The following is a 12,655-nucleotide window of genomic DNA, read 5'->3' on the forward strand; positions in this document are numbered from 1 at the left end:
ATGGATTACACAGTGGGTGTGAGACACTAGGGACTAGTGGGGACTATGGAAAACAATGCCTCATCAAAAGTGGGCAGCTGCTACGCAGCTCCACCCCTGTCAAGCCACTCTTTCAGAACTTCTAATCTTTCATGAGAATCAGAAATTGCAGATTTTTAAAGAAGTAATGCCTTCAGATTTTCAAATGTTAGACAAAATGAATTTTAAAAGAAAAAATATGGTGTGAGGCAAACTGTTGGTTGGATACCAAAGGCAGAACATCATGGCTTAGAGCATGTGGTGAGCAGAGTGGCTCTCCTCATGGCAGTGGAGAAGTAGAGAGGATGGGGGAAGGGGCCAAAGATATACCCTTCTAGAACATACTCTCGAGGAGGACTTACTTCCTTCAACAACAAGGCTCCATCTGCTACAGTTTCCATCAACTCCCAATAACTCATTCAGCTGTGAAGCCCTCAACAGATTAATCCATCCATGAGGTCAGAGCCCCCATGATCCCTTCACTTCCCCAAAGCCCCACCTCTGAACATTGCTGAATTGAGAACCAAGCTTTCAACACAGGGGCCTTTGGGAGACACTTATCCAAACCATAATAGTTCATCAAATATGATTTTTAAAATTCCTCCTCCAACTTCTGTTTCAACCCTCATCACTCCTGAACTTCTCAATAGAATACAGCAACAAGTTAGGATGCCTATATCAACCTTTAAGTTCAGTTTGAGAATAGGGATAAAATCGTTATGAAACTTTCTTATTGTTATAGGCCTGGAACATAGTAGAAGCTCATTAAGGGCTCGTTTCCTTTCCTTTGTCACTTCATATTAAGTTGTGCAAAAGTATATCATCTGATTTCAGCAGCATGAGAAGACACTTCTCTGAGGATGTCGATTCATTTGTCCAAAATGACACTTTGTGCATAAAGCTCTACTTGTTTCTTATTCTTTGAATCTATGAGTAAATTCTGCCAAAAATTCACATTTGTATTTAGAGATTTAAAGATAGACATTCACATTGAAGTAGTGATTCAAATACAGTTTTTTGGATGTTAGCCCCCTAACTTCACAAAGTGCAGGTCAAGGCATTCGAATGATATTTCTAAGACTGTTTTTGGGATGTCATCATAGGATATTTAATTTAGTGCATATCCTTCTCAAGCTATTTTCTGAGTAATTAGATACTTTACCACTTAGAAGTTGTGCATTTATGTGGCTGAAGCTGGAAGTTCCTGGGGCTTTCACTGAATTCCCAGATGAATATTTTTTTAAAATAAAGATGAACGTTTTCTCATTAATTTACCTCCCTAAGTGATTGCTATCACACTAATCAATTTGTAGTGACTTGACCAGAATTGCAATCTTCAATAATGAAATCACATACGGTATTGGACATTGTGAGGATTGCTTAACTAATCTCAATTCCTCCCAGACCAGTGAAACACAAAACTGGAATGAAGTCAAGTGTCGCTTCATTAGTTCTCCTCACTTAGAGTGGCTGGCTAATCTTGTTCAACTGGACACTCATCTTTTTTTCAATGGGAAAAGCAGAGGGAGTTGCCCTGGGAAATAGGAGCAGCAGCTGTGATCTGCAAAGAAGAAATGACACTGCAGATAATCCTACAGAGAAGAGTTTTCCGGAGGTGGTCTACAAGCAGTGGTCAAAACATCGAAATCAAACACATCTAAAAGCAGTAAGATGAAAAGGAAAGAGTGGAGATTGGGGAGCTGCCGCCAGCAGGTGGGAGGTTCCTGGAGCTGGTGGGAGGTTATGGTGGGTGTGGTGTGGTGCCTTCCACTGCCTCCAGCAACAGTCGCCCCGCCCACCCACCTTCCTCCACATCAGAGCCCCAAATGCCTTCAGCTGCAATAAGCCCTGGCTTGAGGGGAAGGGGTGGGATCATCTAGACTGAAGCAAGGGACCTTCTCCTCGCACTCTTTCACTTTTCTATGCCAAAACCCTTGTTTTCGCTTTTTGCAACATTTCAAAGAACTAAAAATTCTATCTTTGCTGTCATTCCTAATTAGTTGCTCTCTTTCCTTCTATGCACTCTGAAGTCCTCCAAAATGGAAATGTTAAAAGGTTTAAGTCCTGAACCACTTCTCAGGCCTCCCTGGCCAATTGAGAAACCAAATGCAGGCAATAAATACATAAATAAAAATTTTCAAGTTTATTAAGTTTTTTTTTTTTTCCAAAAAGAACTAGATAGATGTGAAAATTTATCTGTGGAAGTATTTAGATACTCATCATGTATCATTCCATTTATCTGAAGTTCTAAAATGCAAAGCAATATATGGGATGAAAAATAGATCAGTGGTGCTTGGGGGTGCTTGAGGGAGTAGGAAGGGTGGTTTGGGTTAGACAGAGGGATTTAAAAAAAGACAGGAAGACTCCCTTAGGGGTAATAGGTGTATTCATTATCTCCATTGTAATAGTGTCAGCATGTATATTAGATATTTCAAATGGTACAATTTAAATATATGTAGTTCGTTGCATGTCGAGACGTCAAAAAAGCTCTTAGAATTTAAAATATTATAAGAAAATTTGCAAATCAGGTGTTATTTGTAGGAGAAAATACAGAATAGTAAGCAAAATATAGTTTTGTTTTGTTTTTTGTTTTATACTGGGGATTGAACTCAGAGGGACTTGACCTCTAAGCCACATCCCCAGCCCTGTTTTGTATTTGATTTAGACACAGGGTCTCACTGAATTGCTTAGCACCTTGTTTTTGCTGAAACTGCCTTTGAATTTGAAATCTCCTACCTCAGCCTCCCAAGCTGCTGGGATTATAGGCATATGTCACTTCACCTGTCAAAAACCAGTTTTGTAAGAAAATAAAAAATGTACTCATGGGAAATGCCTTAAAAAATATGCTAAGTTGTTAACAGTGCTTGTGCCTTCTGAATAGAGTTTAGGGAAATTCAATTTACATACATCTACTGAGGACATATCATATGCCAGGCACAGCAACAGGGCTAGGAAATACAGTAGACAAAATCAAGAGGATCTTCTTCCCTTCCAAATCTATATATGAGAATGTCAAATAATGCCAATAATGCGGGGGTGGGGGGAGCAATGTGCCATTTATATTTGGCTAGGTGAAGATGATTTTTCCAAACATCTGAGCCAAAATGAGGGTGACCAGAAGGAGCCCTCTAAGGAAAACATGGGATGAAGAATTTTATAAGCCTCAAAAGTAAGGACTTTGGATTTTATTACAATTGCAAGGGGAAGTCAATGGAGAATCTTCTTCAAAGGGGATGAGACTTGTTGAAGGTGGGCCTCGCTGGCTACAGCTTGGATAAGGAAGCTCAGAGTAAGAGTGTAATGGTCAATTTGAATTGCCAACTTGACTGGATTAAGAGATGCCAAGGATGTGTCAATGAGGGTCTGGTCTAGGAATGATTGGCATGTGGGATAGCCAACTGAAACAGAGACCCTACCTAAGAGTGGGCAGCACAGTCCAATAGGATGATGGGTTGGATGGAATTAAGGTTGGAAGAACAAGGAAGCAGGAGAAGATGCAAGCTGATTCTTCTTGAACAGGTTCTTGATGGCTGCTGGGGACCCTCACTTCTTCACTCTTCCAAAGCATATTCTCCATAAGCCTTCAGTCTCAGACTAGGGTAGCACCACTGATCCCTCTTACTCTGGGGCTTCAGCCTCTTGGACTGCACAGCTACTGGTTCTCCCAGCTCTCCAGCCTGCAGACAGCCATTGTGGACTACTATCCAGCTTCTGGTTGTGCAAGCCAACCTAATAAGTCCCCCTTTAATAATTACCCTTCCTGTTGATTCTGTTCCTTTAGAGAACCCTAATACAAAGAGGCATCAGACAGTGAGGAGCCTTCTATGGTAGTACTGGTGAGAACAGTGGCTGGAAGGAGCAGGGCAGGCAATGGAGGAGGGGGGTTGGACTTACCCCTGAGGTTTAGGGAGAGCTCATGGGTCTTTCTGATGTTTTATTGTGTAATGCATGACTGTTGTTTTCCTTGTTCAGTTAGAAGATATTTACTTTGTTGTCAGAAACAGGTCTAAAAGACTTTATTATTTATTTTTTGAAATGAAAAAAAAATTTTAACAATGTAAAAAAATGAACTCTAACTTTTTGCATTTTCTTTAAATAGTGACTTGAATTGAACTCACTGATTTTTCAACAAAGCAAGTTTTTGAAATCATTTTTAAAGCTTCCAAACTAGTGGATCACTGAGTTGGGATCAGCTGACTGGGTTCACAGATGGCACCGGCTGACATATTTGCTAAATTCAATTCATGCAGAGTCCATAGCACCAGGCACTGTTTCAAGTTTTCCAAAATATATATCTTAATTCCTTTATGACCCTAATTCTATACCAAGAAATACTTAACATGTATTAATTAATTTACCCATAATCTTAAAATTTACTCCCCGTACCATATCCAACTGAAGCAGAACACACATATATTTATGGGAATATCATTAATTTAGATTAGAGTCAGTAGCACACCATACATAGCCTATAGCCTATTTTTGTATGGCCCCTGAGCTAGAGTGATTTTCACATTTAGTTGTAGAAAAAGTTTGCCATCAAGTTTGCAATCACAAGATTACTCCAAACTAGTATGTCAAACATACTTAATACAGATAAGATTACTAAACTAAAGAACAACTAGTAATTCAAATAAATGACTTCCTTAACCAACTTGCCAGATTGGCAGAACCAGATATCACTAAATGATAACACATATAACAGGTACTTTTAAAATGCCTGAAATTTGTCTCTTCAGTCCAAAGCAGAATATCACCTGCCCGTCTTCCTTACAGTGTCACCATGTTACTCTTCTAGGGTAGAGATGCCTCCATAGCAGTGAATATACTGACTATACCCTTAGTATCTAAGGGACTGCACAGCTACTGGTTCTCCCAGCTCTCCAGCCTGCAGACAGCCATTGTGGACTATCCAGCTTCTGGTTGTGCAAGCCAACCTAATAAGTCCCCCTTTAATAATTACCCTTCCTGTTGATTCTGTTCCTTTAGAGAACCCTAATACAAAGAGGCATCAGACAGTGAGGAGCCTTCTATGGTAGTACTGGTGAGAACAGTGGCTGGAAGGAGCGGGGCAGGAGGGAGGAACTTATTGCCAACGCACAATGGGTTCTAGCTAAATTTTATAAATCGTCATTGTGTTTTAGTGATTTTTAAAAAATATTCTGGCTCCTTCTCTTTTCCAAGGCAGGAAGTGAACTTATTGGCAATTCAGTAGTTACACTTAATTTAATACAATTCAGGGCTTTAGATGGCATTCAGATAAAATTAACCACTGCACCAAGCTGCTGAATTTCATTAATTATGCTAATCAATGCACACAATGCAAATAATGCTTTGGGAAACTTTCATGTTACTCTGTGCTTGCAGGTGGATATAGATCTATCCTGGGGCAGAGTGAATACATTAGCAACCTTTTAGAAAAGCAAATTCTACCAGCCCTGCAAAAGAAGAAAATAAACAAATAAACCTAAAAACACTCCTACAATCGATTTTGATAATATCTTTTATTAAAAGCAAGGTATGCAGGAATCACTTCCATCATGATAAAAAGAAAAAAAAAGAAAAAAGAAAAACTAAATGAAAGTAAAGGTTTTTGTAGGAGACCATGGTTAACACAAAAGCTTTAGCATTGGATACCCAGAAATGAAATTTTAACCCTGATATTTCATAAGTGGATAGCTTTAGACAATATTAATTCTGTAAGTTTTAATTACCTAATCTGTAAAACGGAACAATAATAATCCCTACCCCACTGGACCAAACTAAGAATTAGATACTGATATGATAATGCATGGAAAGTAGTAAGGTGCCCAGATGAGGGCACATGCTCCACAGAGAGTTAGTATAATTTCAGAGTATCCTTTGTCATAATGAATTGATTCTAACCAACACTGGTTACATAATCAAAAAAAAAAATCAAGAAATGAGAATCTAATTCTTTAGTTCTGTGTTTCCAAAGCTGGCTTTGAAAACTTGACAATTAAAAGCAATATCAAAACTTTTTTTTTCTTCCTGGTGCTGGGGACTGAACTGTAGGGTGCTCTACTGGTGAGCCATATCCCAGTCTTTTTGAGGTAGGGTCTCACGAATTTGCACAGACTGGTTTCAAACTTGCAATGCTCCTGCTTCAGCCATTGAGTAGCTGGGATTGTAAGTGTGGGGCAACCCAGGCCGACTAAAAATACCAACAATATTATCTTTCATTTGTATAGTATTTAAGGCCTTCCATATTTATTATATTACCTGATGTGCAACCCAGTCTCTACAGTTAGTTAGCAGAGTTGTTAAACCTCTGTTAGAAAAAGGAAAGAGGCTCAGAGAAGTCATTCCACTTGTTCCCAGTACCACAGCTGTGATTATAACGCAAGGCTTCAGATTTGTATCCCAATCCATCTCATTACCTGTGTTAGCTCTCTCTCCCCACTTGTTTATCATTGCTGACAGCAAAATACATTTTCCTGGGTTTAGATTGCAGAGGAACAATCATTTTTCCTTCTTTCAGCAGAAACTTACCGGTCGGGACTGGATTTCTTTGGCATAGAGAGGTTGTAAGAATTCTGAGTCTCCTTCTAGCTTTAGACCTTTTTCTGTGATTCTCAAATTTCCCATTCCATCCTGAAATAGAGACACAGAGATAACAGGGAAAATGTGATTAGCCAAAATTTCAAAATACCCCAGGCTGTCAAAAATTGAAACAAAGTTATTGCTTTTTTTTAATATTTGAAGGAGCAAAATGAGGGAAGTCCAAATGAACACAGAAAATATGAGGAGGCATTGTTGAATACAATTATGCAGATTATCCCTTTTGCTCACTTCTGAGAAAATTCTCTTTCAAGCAATTTGTAATGCCCCTTAGTCACTAACTAGCTAGGAGGGAGGAACTTATTGCTAAGTAGAGCAGGAGGAACAGAGGCAGGAGGTGGGTGGAAAGAAAGTGAAGGATGACCCTCGAGGTTCAAGGGTAAGATCTGGTTTCCCAATGTCCATGCAGAAATTGGCATGGCTGGTGACTGTGGGTCACATCTGACTTTTAAACATGGTATGTTTGGCTCATTAGACATTTAAGAAGTCAAATAAGTTACTGACACTTTAACTAATATTTTATTAAGAAAGGCTAGGAAACATCTAGGTAGTCGTCACCCATCTTCAACTATCATCATATCATGGCTATTGCTGTATATTGGACCTCCTTACCGTCCCCTGACCCTCAGTTTTAAAATGACCACAGTACCATATACATTATCCCACCTCCAAATAGCAACCATTCCTTAATTAATATCAAACAACTGAAACAGACCAGGTACCCCATAATTAAGTTTGTTCTCTTGTCAGAAAGATTTTTACAAAGGATGTCAAAAGCATTTCATGGGAATTCTGAAGAGAGGTCAATATGGTTTAAAGCTTTCTGTTTCTTATAAATACCAGGTTTTCAGACAAAACGTGTGGAAATCTCTGTCTAGCCTAAGATTATGGGACAAAGAGTAACTATTATGTTCCTACCCACTCCCACTGACATGTGACCAACACTGAGTATAAATCTAAAAGAATTTCTGAATCCCAGGTCCAGAGATATTTAGGCATTAGCCCCTCTGAACCATGGCAGCTTAAATAAACCTGTTTTCTGAAAATTCCTGGGGTGTCCATCTTCATCTGTCCTATATCACACCCATTGTAAGTAACAGTAACAATCATTCCTTTGTTCATGTCCAATACCTAGTGTCAATGTTCACTTTTCCCTAACATAAATTTTTATTTTTAATTTTCTAACTTTCCTGCCTTTGGTCATGGAGAAGAACCCCTTCAAGATAACGCCCAAGTCCTTATTGTGACCTGGTAGTCTGCAATGGATCTTTTGCCTCCATGGTGACAACATGGGTCATTTTAGCAGGAACTGGTATTTAGAGACCCAAAGTGCAGAGATTCACATTCTCATAGCTACTGGATAAGCCCTTGCTTCTGTAGGAGCCAAAAAAATAGTTTAGTGTATAGAACATTAAATAAAAATAAAATAAAAACCACCGTGTATTTTCTGTAGTTTTAAGTAAAATATACCATGACTTTGTCTCATGATAATTCATTTAATTCACAATACACACACAACAGTTTCAAAACCCCAATGCTACTACAAAACTGACATGATTAATAAAAACAATTTAAAATTCATTTGTTTTTAAAAATCTTTAAAGCATAGCCTACTAAGGAAGCACAAATTATTGGATTTCAAAGTCACTTGAAATTCATTCTGTGTGGTTATGCCACCAACATGATACCAGTGAAATTCAGTTGTCTCATTTTTTATTATTTGTCTATTTTTTGGTCTGGGGACTCAAACCCAGGGCTTTGTGCATTCCAGGCAAGTATTCAACCAATACCAGTCCTGTCTCATCTCTTTTTATCTCAATTTTTCAGGATTTTTTGTAAGTATACATTTTTCCTTTACCATGTTTCCTTTCCACCAAGTATCCTGTGTAGACTATGCATATTTATACACACAATGCATACACGACCATTTCTTAATAGCATTTGAAAACTGAAATTCTAGAATGAAAAATCTAGGTTTTCAGTTTCTCTTGAACACTGAAATCCTGGTGACTCCAGGTCTGCCTTCTCTCATGGCCACTGTCCATGGAGATGAATGGCAGCTGTCCTGCTCGGACACCCCAGAGGCTCCATGGTTCACCACAGTCCCTACCCAGCCCATTTCACTGAGCTGTGTGATCTTAGACTCCTTCAGCTTCTTCTCCCCAGGCACTGCAATTGTGAATGAAACTCCATAAATTCAACACAGGTATCACGGAGGGTGGAACTGAATGGCCAAGTGAGAAATGGCCACTCTTCCCCAACCCTTCTTCATAAAAGCACATCAGCCTGGAGATCAGAACAGATCCTGCAGGTCAGTATTGTTCTCTGTGGACAGTGTACCATCTGCATATTTCTGTTTGTTTCTGGCACTCGTGGGCACAGCTCTGCCAAGGGGGCCAGCAACTGGTACTCAAACCCAGTAGGAGAGGCGAGAGACATTAGGACATGCCCACATCTCACCGGCAGCAGGCAGAATGTGCAACACAAGGAAAAAAAGAAAAAGAAAGCAAGAGCCCAAAGGCATCTCAAATGCTTCCAAAAAAAAAAAAAAAGAGAGAGAGATGTGGATTCACTCTTATTTTGGGATTATTCTTCAGTATCCCCTTAGCTAGAGAGACAGACCTCTTCCAAAAAAACACATGCCAAATCTGGTTTCTATATGCTTCCTAAACTGTCTTGTATGCTTGATATGTGTGTTTATAAAACAACAACAAAAAAAGACTCATAGGTATTCTCATATAATAGATTACATTTGGGGGGTAGTTAGCTAGCCTATTCCAAATAAGATCTATTGATTTACAATAGTGACTCAGTCTTCACTTAAATCCTTGTGTATGGAAACTCTCCACGAACTTGCCAAGCCCCTATCATGTCTTCTACTTCTGGATTCCTCCTTCTCTGTGCATCATCGGCTTTAAGTTTTCCAACCTCCTTCCCTGTCTCTAGATATGTATCAAGGTATTTGGTGGGAAAGGTCTAGCAGAATAGTGTGACTTTGTCATTTTCCTCTATTTGCCAAACAAAAAGTCAATGACAGTAACCAACTACATATGTCCCCACATATAGCGAGTCTCCTTCATATTTTTGGAACAATGGCCCTGGGTTGAAGACACTCCACAATGTCTTGAGATCAGCATCCCTTAAAATATTTGCAACCTTTAATTGCAGCAGCAGCTATGAGTAGAATTCAGATAGGACTTTAGGTCCATTCTGACATATTACTCTCCTTCCAGTAAAATGTAAAAGAGGCATGGAGGAGATTCAGAATCCTTTATCTTTTTTCTTCTCCAAACTGTGAATCTTAGGTTCTCTTTAAGACAAGCATCAGAATTCCAATAAGTGAAATGACCAAATAGGTGTGACTGACTGCCAGAGTGCAGTCTGGGGAATGAAGTCTGCAAAGTCCATCACAAGTGCAAGGTCAGGGTCCACTGTCATCCAGCAAGGGCAGAGCCTCTGACTGTCCTGGTCACTGCAGATTCACCAGTGTCATAACTCAGGTACTCACTCAGAATAGGAGTCTTTGAAAACACAAGAGCACCTCCCGTTATTTTCCCAGTCTAATTGAAGAAGGCTCCTCCGTAAGATTTTTCAGGAGAGACAATGCTTGGGGACACGGGCAGAGGTGGGTAGAATCTGCAGCTTCTCCTTCTGGGCCGGTACAAGGACTATAACATTTGTTCTTCCTCTGTATCTGATCCTGACTGGTAGGTTGGTTGGCATAGCCAATTTTCTACAAGATGAGTACTGTAGAGTAGAGAGCTTTCAGAGTGGTGGGACAATAGGCTGAAATATTAATGTGTTTCTTTCCTCCGATCTCTCATGCTGGGCCCTGATCCCTAAGATCCCCATTTCAAGCAGGTTCCCAAGCTTTGTGATTACTTGGCTAAAAGCCTGCAAGTGAAAAGAAGAGGCAGTCAGAAAGCACTGGGACTTTCCATCTTTTATAAAAGGGAAATCTCATTGAATAGAGTGAGCTAGAGAGGAAAGTGGAAGAGGGAAAGAAAAAAAGAGATATTTTCCAACTGGGGGGTGAACAGGAGAACTGTGCTTCCCAAAAGTCGGAGACCAGGGTCCTGCAATGTCCCAGGAGGGGTTAAGGCCTCAAAAAGAAGTGGCTGCAGGGCTCTGGCCCTGGAGTAGCAGAGAAGCAGCAGAACCACTAATCTTTAAGGGATCACATGGGTAAGACCCCAGTTCTCTCAGTAAGAGCAGCACACAAGGGTGACAGGACGCCCCATAGTTGCTGGCCAACTCCAGGACATCTGTAAACTCCCAAGTGCAGTGGACTTAGCTGACAGCCAGCCATTGTGGCCCAGGGGGACTGGGAATTGGTATTATGTTGATTTTAAGAAAGTGCTATTTCCTGCTCCTGTGATTTTCCTGCTGCATCAGCATCAGACAGGTTTTTAATTCCGTCAGCACATTTCGAGCTTGAAGTAATGCCAAGTCCTGTTTTAGTAAGTACTCTCAAGGCAATCTCTTCCTGGAGCAATTTTAATGGCAGGCAGGACTTAGTTCTGATGTGAGCATGAAATAATTTTACCTATGCACAGATTGCATTCAAATGGAAGCTTCATGAGGAATGGGATTTTTTTCTTCTTCTTCTTTTTTTTTTTTTTTACTATTTTGTTCACTCCTTTGATCTCATTCCTAAAATGTTGCTTGGTAAATAGTATTGATAAGTAGTATTTCAACAAATGCAAGTATCCCTTTACTTACAATGGGGTTATGGCCCATAGGTTTGATATCAAACCACTGTGAGTTGAAAGCATCATAAATAGGAAATTCGTTTAATGCTCCTAACCTACTCAACATCCTAGAGTATTATTTGCTTACTCTCTTGCTTGCATGGTCTAAGGAGAGCTGTGGTTTGCTGCTACTGCCCAGGGTTGCAAGTATTGCTCTGGCTAGCCCAGAGCAAGATCAAAGTTTCAAGTGTGATTTCTACTGAATGCTATCACTTTCACATCTTTAAAAGTCAAAAAAATGGACACAGCCATGTCAATGTTTATAGCAGCTCAATTCGCAATAGCTAAGCTATGGAACCAACCTAGGTGCCCCTCAACAGATGAATGAATAAAGAAAATGTGGTATATATACATAATGGAGTATTACTCAGCCATAAATAAAGAATAACTTCATGAATTTTTGTCAGTAAATAGATGGATCTGGAGACTATTAGGCCAAGTGAAATACGTCAGTTTCCTAAGAAACCCAATAAATAGTTTCCTAAGAAACCAAAGGTGAAATGTTCTGACATGTGGATTGTTGACAGACAGCAATGCAGGCAGTGGATTAGACAAGGGCGAATGATGGAAGGGAGGTGGGATAGGAATGGGAAAGACAGTAGAATGGGTCAGACGTAAACATCACTGGTGAAACTCCATCTCGAGGACAACCACAAGAATGGGATACTAAGTAGAATAAGTTGTACTCCATATATGCATAATGTGTCAAAATACACTCTACTATCACGTGTATCTAAGAGCAAATAACAAAATTGTAAGGTGAACCATCTGTAGATGGGGACTGTCCACACTAACATTTTTAAAGGTAGTGTGGGGTTATAAAAAAATAGTAACACTTACACCCACCTCTACATAAGCTTTCCATCTGGAATGACCATTCTCAACCAGGGTGGCACAACCTCACTAGGTGAATATGGTTACTAGGGAGTCAAGGGGAGGAAAAAACAAATCTTACTCTCTGTATGTAGCAAGCATAACTATTCTTAAGTGTCCAGTATGATGCTCCTGGGAAGGAGGTCAGTAATGAGAACCAGAGTTGGGAAATGCTGTATTGAAGTGTTATAAATTTTTCAGACTTTTCCCTTTAATTTATTAGTGGTCTCTTACACTATGTGCATATCGATATATCTTCTTTGCAGTTCCTCATGTATCAAAATGTAATAGAACACAGCAGCAAATATACAGGGCAAACACCTTGATTTAAACAACATTTAACAACTTTTTTTTTTGTTGGTCTTTTTTGTGATGCGATTTATTTCACTTAATATAATGTCTCCCAGTTCATCCATGTTATCACAAAGGAC

At 39.6% G+C, this 12,655-nt stretch overlaps 1 protein-coding gene across 2 annotated transcripts in view; it reads right to left on the reverse strand.

Moving 5' to 3' along the window:
* Window positions 1-12,655, reverse strand: part of Sgcd (sarcoglycan delta) — a 381,166-nt gene that overhangs the window by 203,178 nt on the left and 165,333 nt on the right. For both annotated transcript variants that reach the window (XM_076856397.2, XM_076856396.2), the window contains exon 3: window positions 6,532-6,633. In XM_076856397.2, the coding sequence (XP_076712512.1) occupies window positions 6,532-6,633 (102 nt within the window). The remainder of the gene's footprint in view (window positions 1-6,531; window positions 6,634-12,655) is intronic.

This window comes from Callospermophilus lateralis, chromosome 5 (genome assembly GCF_048772815.1).
Source record: "Callospermophilus lateralis isolate mCalLat2 chromosome 5, mCalLat2.hap1, whole genome shotgun sequence".
NCBI classification, from domain to species: Eukaryota; Metazoa; Chordata; class Mammalia; order Rodentia; family Sciuridae; genus Callospermophilus; species Callospermophilus lateralis.